The following is a 13,238-nucleotide window of genomic DNA, read 5'->3' on the forward strand; positions in this document are numbered from 1 at the left end:
GTAGATCTGCTATTTTTCAATAGCTAAAGTGTAACATAATAATGCTCAAAACACCATCCTATTAATCCAGAATGGATTAATAGGATGATTAAAGCCTGTCAAAGCCTGATTCATGTTTTTTGCTTGCTCTTCCGTGAGAACAGTATTTACTGTTATTTAGTGAAGCTACTGTGTTCCCCTATTCATAATAAACAATGATGTTCTTTTTTCCGTCCAGGACCAAACACTGTTTAGCAGCTGGGACGCCGTCTTCAGCGAGAACGGGGGCAGAATGAACGATAATACACCGATCTACTCCTTTGATGGTCGAGATATCCTCAGGGACAGTGCATGGTAGGTTCCTCTGGGCATACAGATACATACAGATACATACAGATACATACAGATATCCTCAGGGACAGTGCATGGTAGGTTCCTCTGGGCATAGTGTTGTTATGTTGGTAGAATGTATTCACTTAGCTAACACCTCACATATTGACCCTGCCTGCATGCAGGGTATTCTTTTTTTTTTTTCTGGTGTCTTTCTTTTTCTTTTCTTTTTTAACATAATTATGTTTATTGATTTTTCTTTACAACATAGTAATTTCAAAGCAATTATTGACATATATTTTCCCCCACACATCCCCATATGGCAGCACAAATACAAAACAAAATCTTGCATGCAGGGTATTACTAGTCATAGTCATAGTCATACGATTTGTCACACACGTTACCGCAGTGAAATTTGTTCTCCGCATTTGACCCATCTCTTGGAGCGGTGAGCTGCAGCCAAGGAGCGGTGAGCCGCAGCCAAGGAGCGGTGAGCTGCAGCCGTGCCGCGCTCGGGAATCATTTGATTAGTAGATTTGACCCCCCCCAATCCAACCCATTGATGCTGAGTGTCAAGCAGGGAGGCATTGGGTCCCATTTTTACAGTCTTTGGTATGACCCGGCCGGGGATCGAACCCCCGACCTCTGAGTTTCAGGGCGGACACTCTAACCAGCTCACACTGAGCTGGTGAACAAAATTTCTTAAATGGATGTGTTGTTTTTTCGTGAAACCTGTTGGGAATTATCAGTTGGTTGTCCAGAAGAGATTATTAAGGTTTCGGTCCATAGGCCTGGGCCGTGGCTCAGCGGTCCAGGCACCTTGGCTGGTGATCCAGTCTGGCAGTGTGCCGCGGGTTCGACTCCCGAAAGGCTGTACCGATGGGTTGATTACAGGCAGACCCTCTCAAACAGAGCGACAAGTTAATCACACATACATAGATTTCATACAGTACTATCCAAATAATAATCTGTACGTAGTCATACTGTATACTAGGGATACCAGGTAGAATAGGAACCTAGCATCTGACTTTTCGGTTGAAAAGGTCAAGGTCACAGATTACATAATTGGATGTGTGTGGAAGAGAGTTTTTTTTTTTACACCTACAGACAATGTTCCCTTTCTGTGTGTTAGACCACAATTTACAATTTAGGCATTTAGCAGACGCTCTTAATCCAGAGCGATTTACATTAAGCAAGAACAAAAAAGCATGGATTCCCATGCTTTTTTGTTCTTGCTTAATGTAAATCGCTCTTCACATAAAAACATAAAAAAGCATTTATCATGAAACATGCGTAAGCTAAGAACGTAACAGTGGAATATCTATATAATGAAACTATACATATAAACTATACATATATAATGAAACTATACATATAAACTATACATATATACTATACATATATAATGAAACTATACATATAAACTATACATATATACTATACCACCAAGTCTCTCTTTGCCATCATTCAGGATGGAGCCAATATAATAAACAAGACAAGACACACTGACTGAACACACTGCAGGATCTGGCATTACTCTGACTGCTTTTTTTTCCTCCTTTCTTTTTCTTGTCTCCAGGCCAGAGAAGATGGTCTGGCATGGTTCGAGCAACAAGGGCCACCGGCAGACGGACAACTACTGCGAGACGTGGCGGGCCGGCGACCGCGCCGTGACCGGCCTGGCCTCGTCGCTGCAGAGCGGCCAGCTCCTCCAGCAGAGCTCCAGCAGCTGTTCGGCCTCTTACATCGTCCTCTGCATCGAGAACAGCTTCATCACGCACTCCAAAAAATAATACAAAAACACAACCGTCCATATTATCGGGCCATCGATTCGTTTTCGTTGTTTGTTTTGCGGTCCAAGTGGAAACACATTTCAGATGTCCAAGCAAGCAAGCAAGGCCAGACACAAGTGTGTTATTTTATTTTTTGTCTTTTGAATTTTTTCCCTATAACCCCCGTCCCTCCGCTCCGTGAAAGCGTTCCAATGAACTGGGCCTGTGGCTCGTTGCCTCTTGGACTAGAGACGCTTCCTGACGTCTGCTCCTCCCTTCACTGAATGCCAAAGAGACGGACGGGTCCAACAGGAAGGTGTTGGCCTCTATTCTCCAGGGGCATTGGCACATATTTTATACATAGGGGGTGGAACAAAAAAGAAGAGAAGCTAAGCTGCGCTTTCAAAAATTGTTTTTATTTCTTTTTGTTGTTTGTTTTGTTTTGATTCTGTATATTATATGTTTGTTGTCCGTGTTAATTTTTTTTGTTTTATGATTGTTTTCTGTATTGTTATCAATGTTAGTACGTACTGTACTGTTTGAATGGTTTTCAGATTTTGGTTATATTCATCCACAGTAGCGTTTTATTTTTATTTTACTTTTTTTTAGATTTAGCTATATTGATGATTTGTGTACATTTTCCACATTAAGGTTTTGTTTTCATTTAAGAATTTGTGGGTTACTATATGGGATTAAAAACAAGCTTTTAAAGACTATTTTTAAAAATAAAAGAGAGAATAGATATTTATTTTGAAATGAAGTTATGTAAGAACGTAAGATTTAATTGGGGGGGGGGGGGTAGGGGGGTTCACATACTGTAGTAAGCAGTGGTGGAAAGTAACTAAGTACTTTTACTTAAGTACTGTACTTAAGTACAATTTTGAGGTATTTGTACTTTACTTGAGTATTTCCAATTTCCAGTACTTTTACTTCTACTCCACTAACATCTCAGAGCCAAAATTTGTACTTTTACTTCACTACAATTATTTGAAAACTTTAGTTACTAGTTACTTTGGAGATTTTTATTTTGAGAAAACATACATTAACCCCTTCAACCCTATACATTTCGACGCATTGTGAGCTTGTAGATCTGCTATTTTCAATAGATTTTGTACACATTTTGAACTTGTGAAATGGCACATTCTGCTCAATGAGTACTTTTAGTACTTTAAGTACATTTTCATGCCGATACTTTTGTACTTTTACTCAAGTACATTTTCGAGTACTTTTTCCACCACTGCAGATCTGCTTGATTACACTTCCTGAAAGGATTCCTCTTTTTTTTCATTTTTTTTTTTAAATATACAAAATAAGTAAACGTTTATATAACGAACTGTTGTTATTGTATGTACTGAATTATGCTACAAAATGTGTAAATGTGACTATGATTTCCCTCAAGTGCATTCAGGCAAACAGCACATGCCTTTCTTTGTAACTTTAGGCCTCACTCAGACCTTTAAAACATTGATGCATGCTTGTTGTATGAATGTTGTGTAGTGTCATGGCCGCCCCAATGCATTTCCAATGGAAGTCACATGGTTTGTAGTCCACATTTTGGACTACAAGCTGTTGTATGGCTTTCGGCTGTGTTTCGACTGCGCCCCTCCCCCTCATACAACACAAATGTTGTGTCAAACCATGTGACACCCATTGGAAATGCATTGGGGCAAGCTGTGTCACACCCTTTGTATACAACAAGCATACAGCAATCTGTTGCGACCGTGTGAGTGAGGCCGTAATCACACCAGTGATGGTATTTTGGACTCTTTGCCTCTACTTTTAATTCATCCCACATCCAAGGTGCTAGATGCAATATTCCTTGCAATTGAAATTGAGCTTTTTTTTTTGTTTTATTTAATTGAAACTTACTGTACATTTATCTTTTCTTCCTTTCTTTCTTTTTTTTTTTTTTTTTACCAACATGTGTTTTTATAAAAAACCTATCAGTGGGTAGGATAAAAGATGAGTGACTGCTTGAGGTGTTTGCGATGATGGGAAACCCACCAGACGTATGTTTAATATGCAACCGGTGACGTGCTATAGATTCCTTTTGCATTTCAGAGACAAACTGGGCTCTAGAGCTACTGATGTCTTGACTGAACCTCTGGGTACAGGGCTGGACTGGGACAAAAATTCGGCCCGGTCATTTTCGCGTGAATTTGGCCCAGACCGGCCCCACCACAACCAGCGCGCAGATAGCAGAAACTCTACCGCCCGCTCCGTCGAGGCACACACAAACAAACAAGCCCCTAATACCACCACTTTTACAGAACAACATAAATGATACAAACCAACAGACAACTACACAACCCTTTGTAGAGGGTTTATTTGTCACTCACTGATACAGGTACAGTGATATTATCATGATGGCAGAATGGAAGCACGCCCGGACCTTAACTTGTGGCCTGCCTGCCTGTGGCCAGTCCAGCCCTGACTGGGTAACCATTTCCATAACGTGTGCTGTACCGTTTTCTTTCTTCCCCAGGCACTGAATAAATACTTATTTTCCATCCATGACGATGAGATACACATTGGTCTAAATTTTGAACGGATCTTTTTACAAATCTAAAGAAACTGTTTTGTGTTGTATTAGTTTTATTGCTATTATTTAACCCATTTTGGACTGAGGCCGATTCTATAGTTTTCTTGAAAAACCCATGTTTCTATGTCAGTGGTGCTCAACCTTTTTCACGTCAAGGACCCCCAGAATTATCTGTATTTGGTCGCTGACCCCCATCTGAAGATATGTTGTTTCAGTGACCTCCCAGAAGCGAAGATTTGAGTTAAAAACGTTCGCTCTGAAAGAATATATTCAAAGATTTGCGACAGATTTTCACGATTTTTCAAAAATAGCAGATCTACAAGCTCGTAGCGCGGCACTCGGTGCCGCGCTACGAGCTTGTAGATCTGCTATTTTATTTATGCATAAAGCATAACAATGCTTACAACACCAAAAGGGGTTCCCGTTCAGATTGGGTTAAATCAGGGGTGCCCAAAAGGTAGATCGCGATCTACCAGTAGATCACAAAGGCTGTGCAGGTAGATCACATGACATGCCCCTAAAGAGTATTTCATTTAAATATATTGAAGAAAAAAAACGATAAAAAAAAAAACATTTCTCCCCTCTATTTCCCATTCCAAGTGCATTTGTCTTATACTGTACAGAATGTAACACAAACTCTACTATTCCGAAGCCCCCTCAGGTACATATTTAAACTATTTTCAGCAATGGTATAATAATTGATTTGGTGGGTAGATCTTGCCGAGCTGGTCATTTTGAAAGTAGCTCTCAAGTCAAAAAGTGTGGGCACCCCTGGGTTAAATGATCTGCTGAGGAGACTGTCATTTTGGAACTAGTCTCACCTTCAGACCTTTTCATTCCCAGCAACCCCTCATTCCAACTTTGCCGGTTTATGGCCTGCATCTGGCAGCCTTGACACTGACCAGCCTCTTAACACAAATCATATTGTCTTCAGTGGAAATGAAGGATGTTCAAGGTTTCATCTATGATCCCTATACTATCAGCCTTGGTAACAATTTAACACTTTAAGCCTGATTTATACACATCACAACACAATTGCGAGCTTATTATGTGGATCTATTCTTGTTTGCAAGTAGAATATATATCCGGGTTCTTGCAGGGTTAATAAAAACAACACGTTATGGGTATTTATTTTCTCCCAGCTAGGGTGCAGACCCAGACGATAATCGATATCACCACATGCAGGTTAATGGGAGCAAAGCTTTGAATTGAATGGTATATTTTACAGTTGAGTGTCTGTGCAGTTCCAGTAACATGAGAGGACTGATGTCAGTTCATAACTACCAGGACTTTAATGCATTCTGACCTGAGATCAGATTCTAAAAATGTCTTCTACATCCTGACAGTTTTCTGAAAAAGCTATGTTTCTATGTCAGTCGTTCTTCGATTTTTCAAAAATAGCAGACCTACAAGCTCGTAGCGCGCCACTCGGTGGCGCGCTATGAGCTTGTAGATCTGCTATTTTTCAACAGCTAAAGCATAACATAATGCTAACACCAAAAGGGGGTTACCGCCCAGAATGGATTAATGCATTGGTTATAGATAAAAAAGTGACTCTGAAAGGAGAACTGAATTAGGTCACCATTCATTGGCAATGCTTTAAGAAATCCCCTTAATATATAAATCTCTGCTTTTAAGTCAGAACTGGTTTAACTTTTTAAGATTGAACTTGATAAGGAAGGATTCAGTTAATGTATTCTAAGTTGGCCCAATTAGTCCTTTTAAATTATTTTCCACTTATACAAAAATGTGCTATTGCATTATTTTATTATTTTTTTACCTTGATTTGGCTGTATGTGTACAGTATGTGACATTACATGTGCCATATACTGTGGCTCAAGAGGTAGAGCAGGTCGTCCAATGATCCATGGGTCGGCGGTTCGAATCCCGGCTCCTCCTGGCTACATGTCGAAGTGTCCTTGGGGAAGACACTGAACCCCAAATTGCTCCCGATGTGCTGGTTGGTGCCTTGCATGGCTTCCGCCGCAATCGGTGTATGAATGTGTGTGTGAATGGGTGAATGTAATGCACAATCTATGTAAAGCGCCTTGGATAAAGGCGCTATATAAATGCACCATTTACCATTATCCAGTCTAGTGGCCTTGACTTTAATTGGGAGGTCAGAGTTCAATCCCTGGCCAAGTCACACCAATAACTATTAAAAATAGCACCCAATGCATCCTTAATTGCACTTGGCATCAAGACTTGGTTTGGGGGTAAGGGTACCGTCCTAAAGTCGGCTCTTCGGTGCTACTGAAAATGTCTGACGAGCCGAAATCATTTCGGCACTACAGCGCCGAAACAGCGATAAAATAGGAGTATGAATCGGCCCTTAGTCCCTGTGACATCCTAGTGTCATGTCCAGGGGGTCCACTTGTACATCAAGTTGCCTCACGCTGTGTAAACTGGAGATGGACTGCTGACCTATATAATATAATATGTGGGCCGCATGGCTCAGATTTGGAACGTTCGTTCCTCAAAGCTACTTATACTTCAGTAACATTCAAATAATCATTTTAAGATAGCTTATTCTTAACCCATGTAGGCCTGACGTCGAAATTTAAAAAATGTCTTTTTAAAATGTCATGTTTCTGTATCAGTGCTCAATATTTCGTGTCAAGGACATCCAAAAAATTATCTGTAATTGGCCACCGACCCCCATCTGAAAATATGTTGTTCCAGGGACCCCCCCAGAAGCAAAGATTTGAGTTAAAAACTGAAACTCTATTCAAAGATTTGAGGCACATTTTCACGTTTTTCAAAAATAGCAGACCTACAAGTTCATAGCACGGCACTCGGTGCCGCGCTAGGAGCTTGTAGATCTGCTATTTTTCAATAGCTAAACTTAGTATAACAATGCTTTAAAACACCAAAAGGGGTTCCCGCCCAAAATGGGTTAATATCTTTACTTTAGATAAGCATGTTTTTATTAAGTCCCGACTCGAGCGGAGGGACGGGATCGAGCCAAGCTTTGACTTGTTGTCAGCCTGATGGCAGCCTGTCATCACAGGATGCAACTTGTCATGTCGCCACACGCCAAGCTATGTTAGCATGACAGGCAGACTTAAAAGGCTGGCTGAGATGGTCATGATTTAACATTAACTTATAATGTTAACGCTAGCGCACATTTAACATTTGACATTTCTAAGAGTGTGCCATCATTTTCGAAAGCAATTTTTTCCCACTTGCCTTTCTCAATTATGCTGTTTTAACACGTAAATTATTACATTTGTTTTAATAATTTTTATTTTTTAATATTTGATAATGTCAAGATTTTTCTTCCAGGATCAAAAAATACCATTAGACAAAAGGTGACAAGAAAGATCAGCAGTGGCTTTGCATTTTATTGGGAACATTAATAGTCGCAGCATATAGGCTACGTAATATAGCCTACGTGACATTATCTGTGCTTGCACATCAATTCATATACAGTCATTAATGTCATTAAGCCTGACATTGATTGATTGAAAATTGTATTAACAGTTTGTAGAAAAAGCACCATTTGAGGAAAGCACAGTTCAATACAACGTCTGCTAGGAGGATGAAACCCAGACTTGTTTACATTGGGGTGCTCCATTTTCAACTCATCAGAACATTTAATGACATACATCTACAGTACTATGCAAAAACACATAACGATTAGAAATCAAAATAAAATAAATCACACCCGTGTGAAGTGAGGGGCGCTAATATATTAAAGTCTAACTCATGTTGATTAGAAACAAACGGTGCAAACACAAACATTAAATTCTCTTTATTGTTAATGGCATTTAATGTTTGTGTTATAGGGACAAGATGACGTACATTTTCCCGTCATTGTCAATGGCGTTATTAGAACAAACATTGAACTAAAAACAAACATTTAAACCTGTATTAGAAATGGATTATATTCGCATCTTCGATGTATTTACAAACTGAACTCCCTGGGCAACCAGTGACCTCCAGGAAAGTCTGGGTGGCAACCGAGGAAGGTCGGTGACGCTGGAGAGACAGCTGACCTCCAGGAAAGTCTGGACGGACACATGCACACCGCACAGACCAACAGTCTGGTGAGACGTCACGTAGGAGGACACTAGGCAGGAGGCAAACCACAGTCCTAGAGACCTCTCAGTGGCTGCAGTCCCCCAAGAACACACAAGGCAGAGAGAGCTTCCTGTTGGTTCTGGCAGGAGAGAAAGGACAGTGGGCGGGTCCGTTGGGGGGTGCCCTGGGCGCGGCGGTCGCTGGGGTGTGGCCGGCACTGGTTTGCTGCACCTGGCCGGCAGGTTTCGATCCACAGCCTCTGCCTCAACCCCACACCTGCAAATGGATTACTTAACCACTCCACTTTTCACACTCAGTTTGCACTCTTCACACACAGGCAGACTGGTAGATATGACAAGTTGACAACGGGTATTATTACGTTCCCAAGTTGCATCGCTCTCAAGTAGACCGGTGGCCAAGGGGCACGTACAGGTCTAGTAGGCAAAAATAAGTAAACATTCTCACACCTGTTGCATCAAACGGATGACAAGTTGACACTATGGCACAACACAACGGGACTCCCTGTCCCTGTCACAGCACAGGACATGATTTATGATTCTGTGCCCTTTCGGTAGCAAAGACATCAGTGCTGAGTCGGCAGAAGCAGACTTTGCACAGCGAGTGTCCTCTAGTTTCACGTCCATGTAAAAGTTCTGGCAGAAAACGTTTGTTTAGTCAAATATCTCCACTTTTCAACAAGCTCACACGGACAACATTTTCTCCGGGCGAGTTTAACAAAATTTAACAAAACTTCTTTTGGGAAGCACAAACAACACAAATGTTTGGGGCACACCTGTAAATAATCACACCACCTACCAATTGTGTGCCCCAAACTTTTGTGTTTCCCCTGATGAAGTTTGTGATGATCAGAGGATGATCATGATATGATCAGGATGATATGCACACGGCTGCCATCTTGCCAGCAAGGTGCTACCTAGGTGTAACTTCCCATTCATCCAAACAGAAAAGTCCTATTTAATTGTATTAAATAATGTCAAACTCACCAACATTGCAGCTGTACGAAAAGCTTGAATTGTGTTTGTTTCATAAAAATCCACCGTAGACATGTTATGAGCTACTTCCTGTCAAGACATTCCTTGCAGATGATTATTTTTTCTAAGGCCCAATCCCAAACCGCTCCCTTGCTGACTCAATGATCCCTCACTGACTTAGCTGCGCGTTCATGTGAAGTCTGCGAGGGCTTGAGGGATGTCCCATTTGAAATGGGTAAGTCAGTGAAGGCTCAGCCCCGCCCCTTTATGTGCCCTTTGCCAAAGTCAGCATCGATGCTGACTTTGGCAAATAAATTACCCACAGTTCATAGCGTTACCAGGGGAATGAGGGCGATCCTCCGAACGTCAATCATTTAAGTATGCAAATTAGTTATGTATCGTGGTTAGAATGTCAACAAACACAATAGTGCTTTCTCACTGTTCTCAAAGGGAGACGGAATGGAAGGATAGACTATATATTTAATAACAATAATAATATTAATAATAAGGGAAACATGATGAGAAATGACTAATGAGCAAAGTAAAATAATATGCAAATGCAATTTATAATGAATATTATTATATATTAATATTACAACCCCTATCACACAGGAAAGTGTATTTATTAAACTAATAATAAAACAATCAGCTTAAATACTATAGATAAATAGGCCAAGCATGTAGGTAGGCACTGGCTGTGAATAAGGACAGTTTTTATAAAGTGATGCAAAGTGTCATGAATGGCTGTCTCATCTTCAAAGTGCTGTCCCATTCCTTTCACAACAATTTGGAGCCCTTGCAGCCTCTCACCCTCAAGCACTTACAGCTGACGTCACTAAAGTCAATGAGGGTTCAGGGCTCAGGGCTTGAGGGAGGAAATTGGGATTGGGCTACAGCAGGGGTGGGCAACTTTGACGATGGCGAGGGCCAATATATTTCCACACTCACTCCAGAGGGCCACAGTACATATTACTGTCGTAGCAAAAATAGCCGATCTACAAGCTCAAAACGAGCTACAAGCTCGCAGTGCGACGTGTTTTGAGCTTGTAGATCGGCTATTTTTGCTATATTTGAATTGAAAACCTGAATATTTTTTTGCTATTTTTGAATTGGAATCCTGAAAAGTAACCTTTTTATTGAATTTCAAATGCATTTAGTTATAGTTATGTTAACTTTATGAACTGTTAACATGACTACACTGGACACAAAAAGACAATAACATTTTAATACTAGTCATTAAGTACTAGTCATTTAATACGTTATGAAATAATTAAAGTGGGTTTGGAATTGTAAACAGCTGAAATCAATACTATATTAGTATTCTGATATTAACATGCGGGCCGCATTAAGTGAAGGTGGGGTCCGCATGTGGCCCCCGGGCCGCCAGTTACCCACCCCTGGGCCACAGTATCAGAGTTTGGAAGCGCTCGTTATCTCCTGCTGCCTCCTGCATTATGTGCACATTCTAAACAGGTGGTACACATGGGCTGTTGAGTGATAGTCAACGAGCACTTCCAAACTCCAGCACTCATAACAACATGTCTACAGTGATGTTTTATTAAACAAACACATTGCAGATAGAGGATAACTCAAGCTTTCCCTACAGCTGCAATGTTGGTGAGTTTGACGTTATTTAATACAATTAGATATAGGACTGTTAATTCTGTTTGGATGAATGGGCGGTCTATGGGAAGTTGCACCTGCAGCACTTTGCTGGCAAGATGGCAGCTGTGTGCATATCGACAGAAAGCTGTCCGGGTGCAGCTCGTGAAAAAGTGGATATATTTGACTTAAACAAACATTTTTATGCCAGAAACTTTCACATGGATAAAAGAAGAAAAAACGAAGCAAAACAGGCGTAATGAGCAACCCAGACGTTAGTTAATTAGAACGCATCAGGTGTCAGCAATAATCTCAAGTTTCTCTGAAACACATTCAGAACGAAACATTAAGCGTTGTTGAACTTGTGGATTCTACAGTGAACAACAATATGCAGCAGGAGTATAAAAGCAGGAGCTGTATATAACGAGGTATGGGCATATTTGTTTGATTCATTGACCAACACTTGTAATGCCAATAATGTATGATTTTAGCCTACTCGCGCAGTAGCCGCAATTTGCAACTCTAGATTTTTTTATAATGGGATGAATCTAGAGTTGCAATACCCTCCATTGACTCCCCACTCATCATTTTGCGTTTGCGATCTGCTTGTCTTAAACGACGTTAAACTCACCAACATTGCAGCTGTAGTCCAAGCTTGAATTATTCTCTTTCAATCTGCAAAGCTTGTTTTTCATAAAAATCCCCCGTAGACATGTTATGAGCTACTTTCTGTCAAGAAATTCTGTGCAAGTGATTCTTTTTCTAAGTGCTGGAGTTTGGAAGCGCTCGTCGTAAGTCACTGAACGTCCCTGCATGCATCTGTTTCGCATTTGCACATAATGCAGGAGGCAGCAGTGCGACCCCTTAATAAAAACGAGCGCTTCCAAACTCCAACATTTCTTCTTCTTGACAGAAAGTAGCTCATAACATGTCTACGGGGGATTTTTATGAAAAACAAGCTTTGCAGATTGAAAGAGAATAATTCAAGCTTGGACTACAGCTGCAATGTTGGTGAGTTTAACGTCGTTTAAGACAAGCATATCGCAAACGCAAAATGATGAGTGGGGAGTCAATGGAGGGTATTGCAACTCTAGATTCATCCCATTATAAAAAAATCTAGAGTTGCAAATTGCGGCTACTCGCGCAGGTGGAATTTAATGTTGTTTTCCCCTCACTGTAGGCTAAATCTTTCTTTTCCCTTTTTACCTCCTCTATGATGAATTCCTGTTCTGTTCTTTGTCTATATAGAAGTGTCTATTTGTACGTCTCTAAATGTTTTGATGAATTGAACAAGGCGGTGGACCCTCTTGTAAACAAGTGTAATGCTTTATTGGGTCGTCCACTCACAGTTAACAGTCTTTGTATTGAGTTGTGCTTGAAATGTACTGTAATTCTGCAAACTGTTAATAAATATTTCAATCAATCAATGACAATATATAGGCTTTTAGCTTAAGAGTTAGACTTTAGTTTAGAGATGCATTTACATAGTCTAAATCTTTAATAGGCTAGGCTTACTTGGTCCTCTCTTTACTCATGGTGTAGTTCGGAGAACATATGATGCATCATATTATAGTTTGTACATTCTTACCTGGCCAATGGTCATATTGCCATAATTGTCTCCACCAGGCCGAAGGCATGGGGAGAGAGTATGTTTTGCACTCCGTCCGTGTGTGTGTGTGTGTGTGTGTCCGTGTGTCTGTGTGTGTGTCCTTCCGTCCGTCTGTTACCAGCTAATCTCCGGCACCGTTAACCCGGTCGATGCCAAACTTTGCACACACACTCCCTGGATGCCAACGATGAACCTCTGCCCCACATTTTCCAGAACGGCCTGTTATAGCGCCACCAGGAGGCCGCTTTGTGCAAAACAAGTTTTTGGACAGTACACCTACAGATTTTGACACAAATTGGTACACAGTCTCTCTAGAGCCATTCAACGAAACAGGTCTTTCAGATTTCTCAGACTCCATCCTGATTGGCTAAGATTGGCTTCCAAAGTTC

At 40.8% G+C, this 13,238-nt stretch overlaps 2 protein-coding genes across 13 annotated transcripts in view; both read left to right on the plus strand.

Moving 5' to 3' along the window:
- col18a1a (collagen type XVIII alpha 1 chain a) overlaps positions 1-2,874 on the plus strand; it is a 137,098-nt gene extending 134,224 nt beyond the window's left edge. For both annotated transcript variants that reach the window (XM_079519196.1, XM_079519195.1), the window contains 2 exons: positions 218-333; positions 1,889-2,874. In XM_079519196.1, coding sequence (XP_079375322.1) covers positions 218-333; positions 1,889-2,102 — 330 coding nt within the window. In that variant the 3' untranslated portion in view covers positions 2,103-2,874. The remainder of the gene's footprint in view (positions 1-217; positions 334-1,888) is intronic.
- Positions 2,875-11,387: 8,513 nt separating this feature from the next.
- Positions 11,388-13,238, plus strand: part of LOC306935893 (poly(rC)-binding protein 3) — a 256,803-nt gene continuing 254,952 nt past the window's right edge. For all 11 annotated transcript variants that reach the window (XM_079519204.1, XM_079519205.1, XM_079519208.1 and 8 more), the window contains exon 1: positions 11,388-11,668. The gene's annotated coding sequence lies outside the window, so the exon portion shown is untranslated. The remainder of the gene's footprint in view (positions 11,669-13,238) is intronic.

This window comes from Electrona antarctica (assembly GCF_951216825.1).
Source record: "Electrona antarctica genome assembly, chromosome: 13".
NCBI lineage: Eukaryota > Metazoa > Chordata > Actinopteri > Myctophiformes > Myctophidae > Electrona > Electrona antarctica.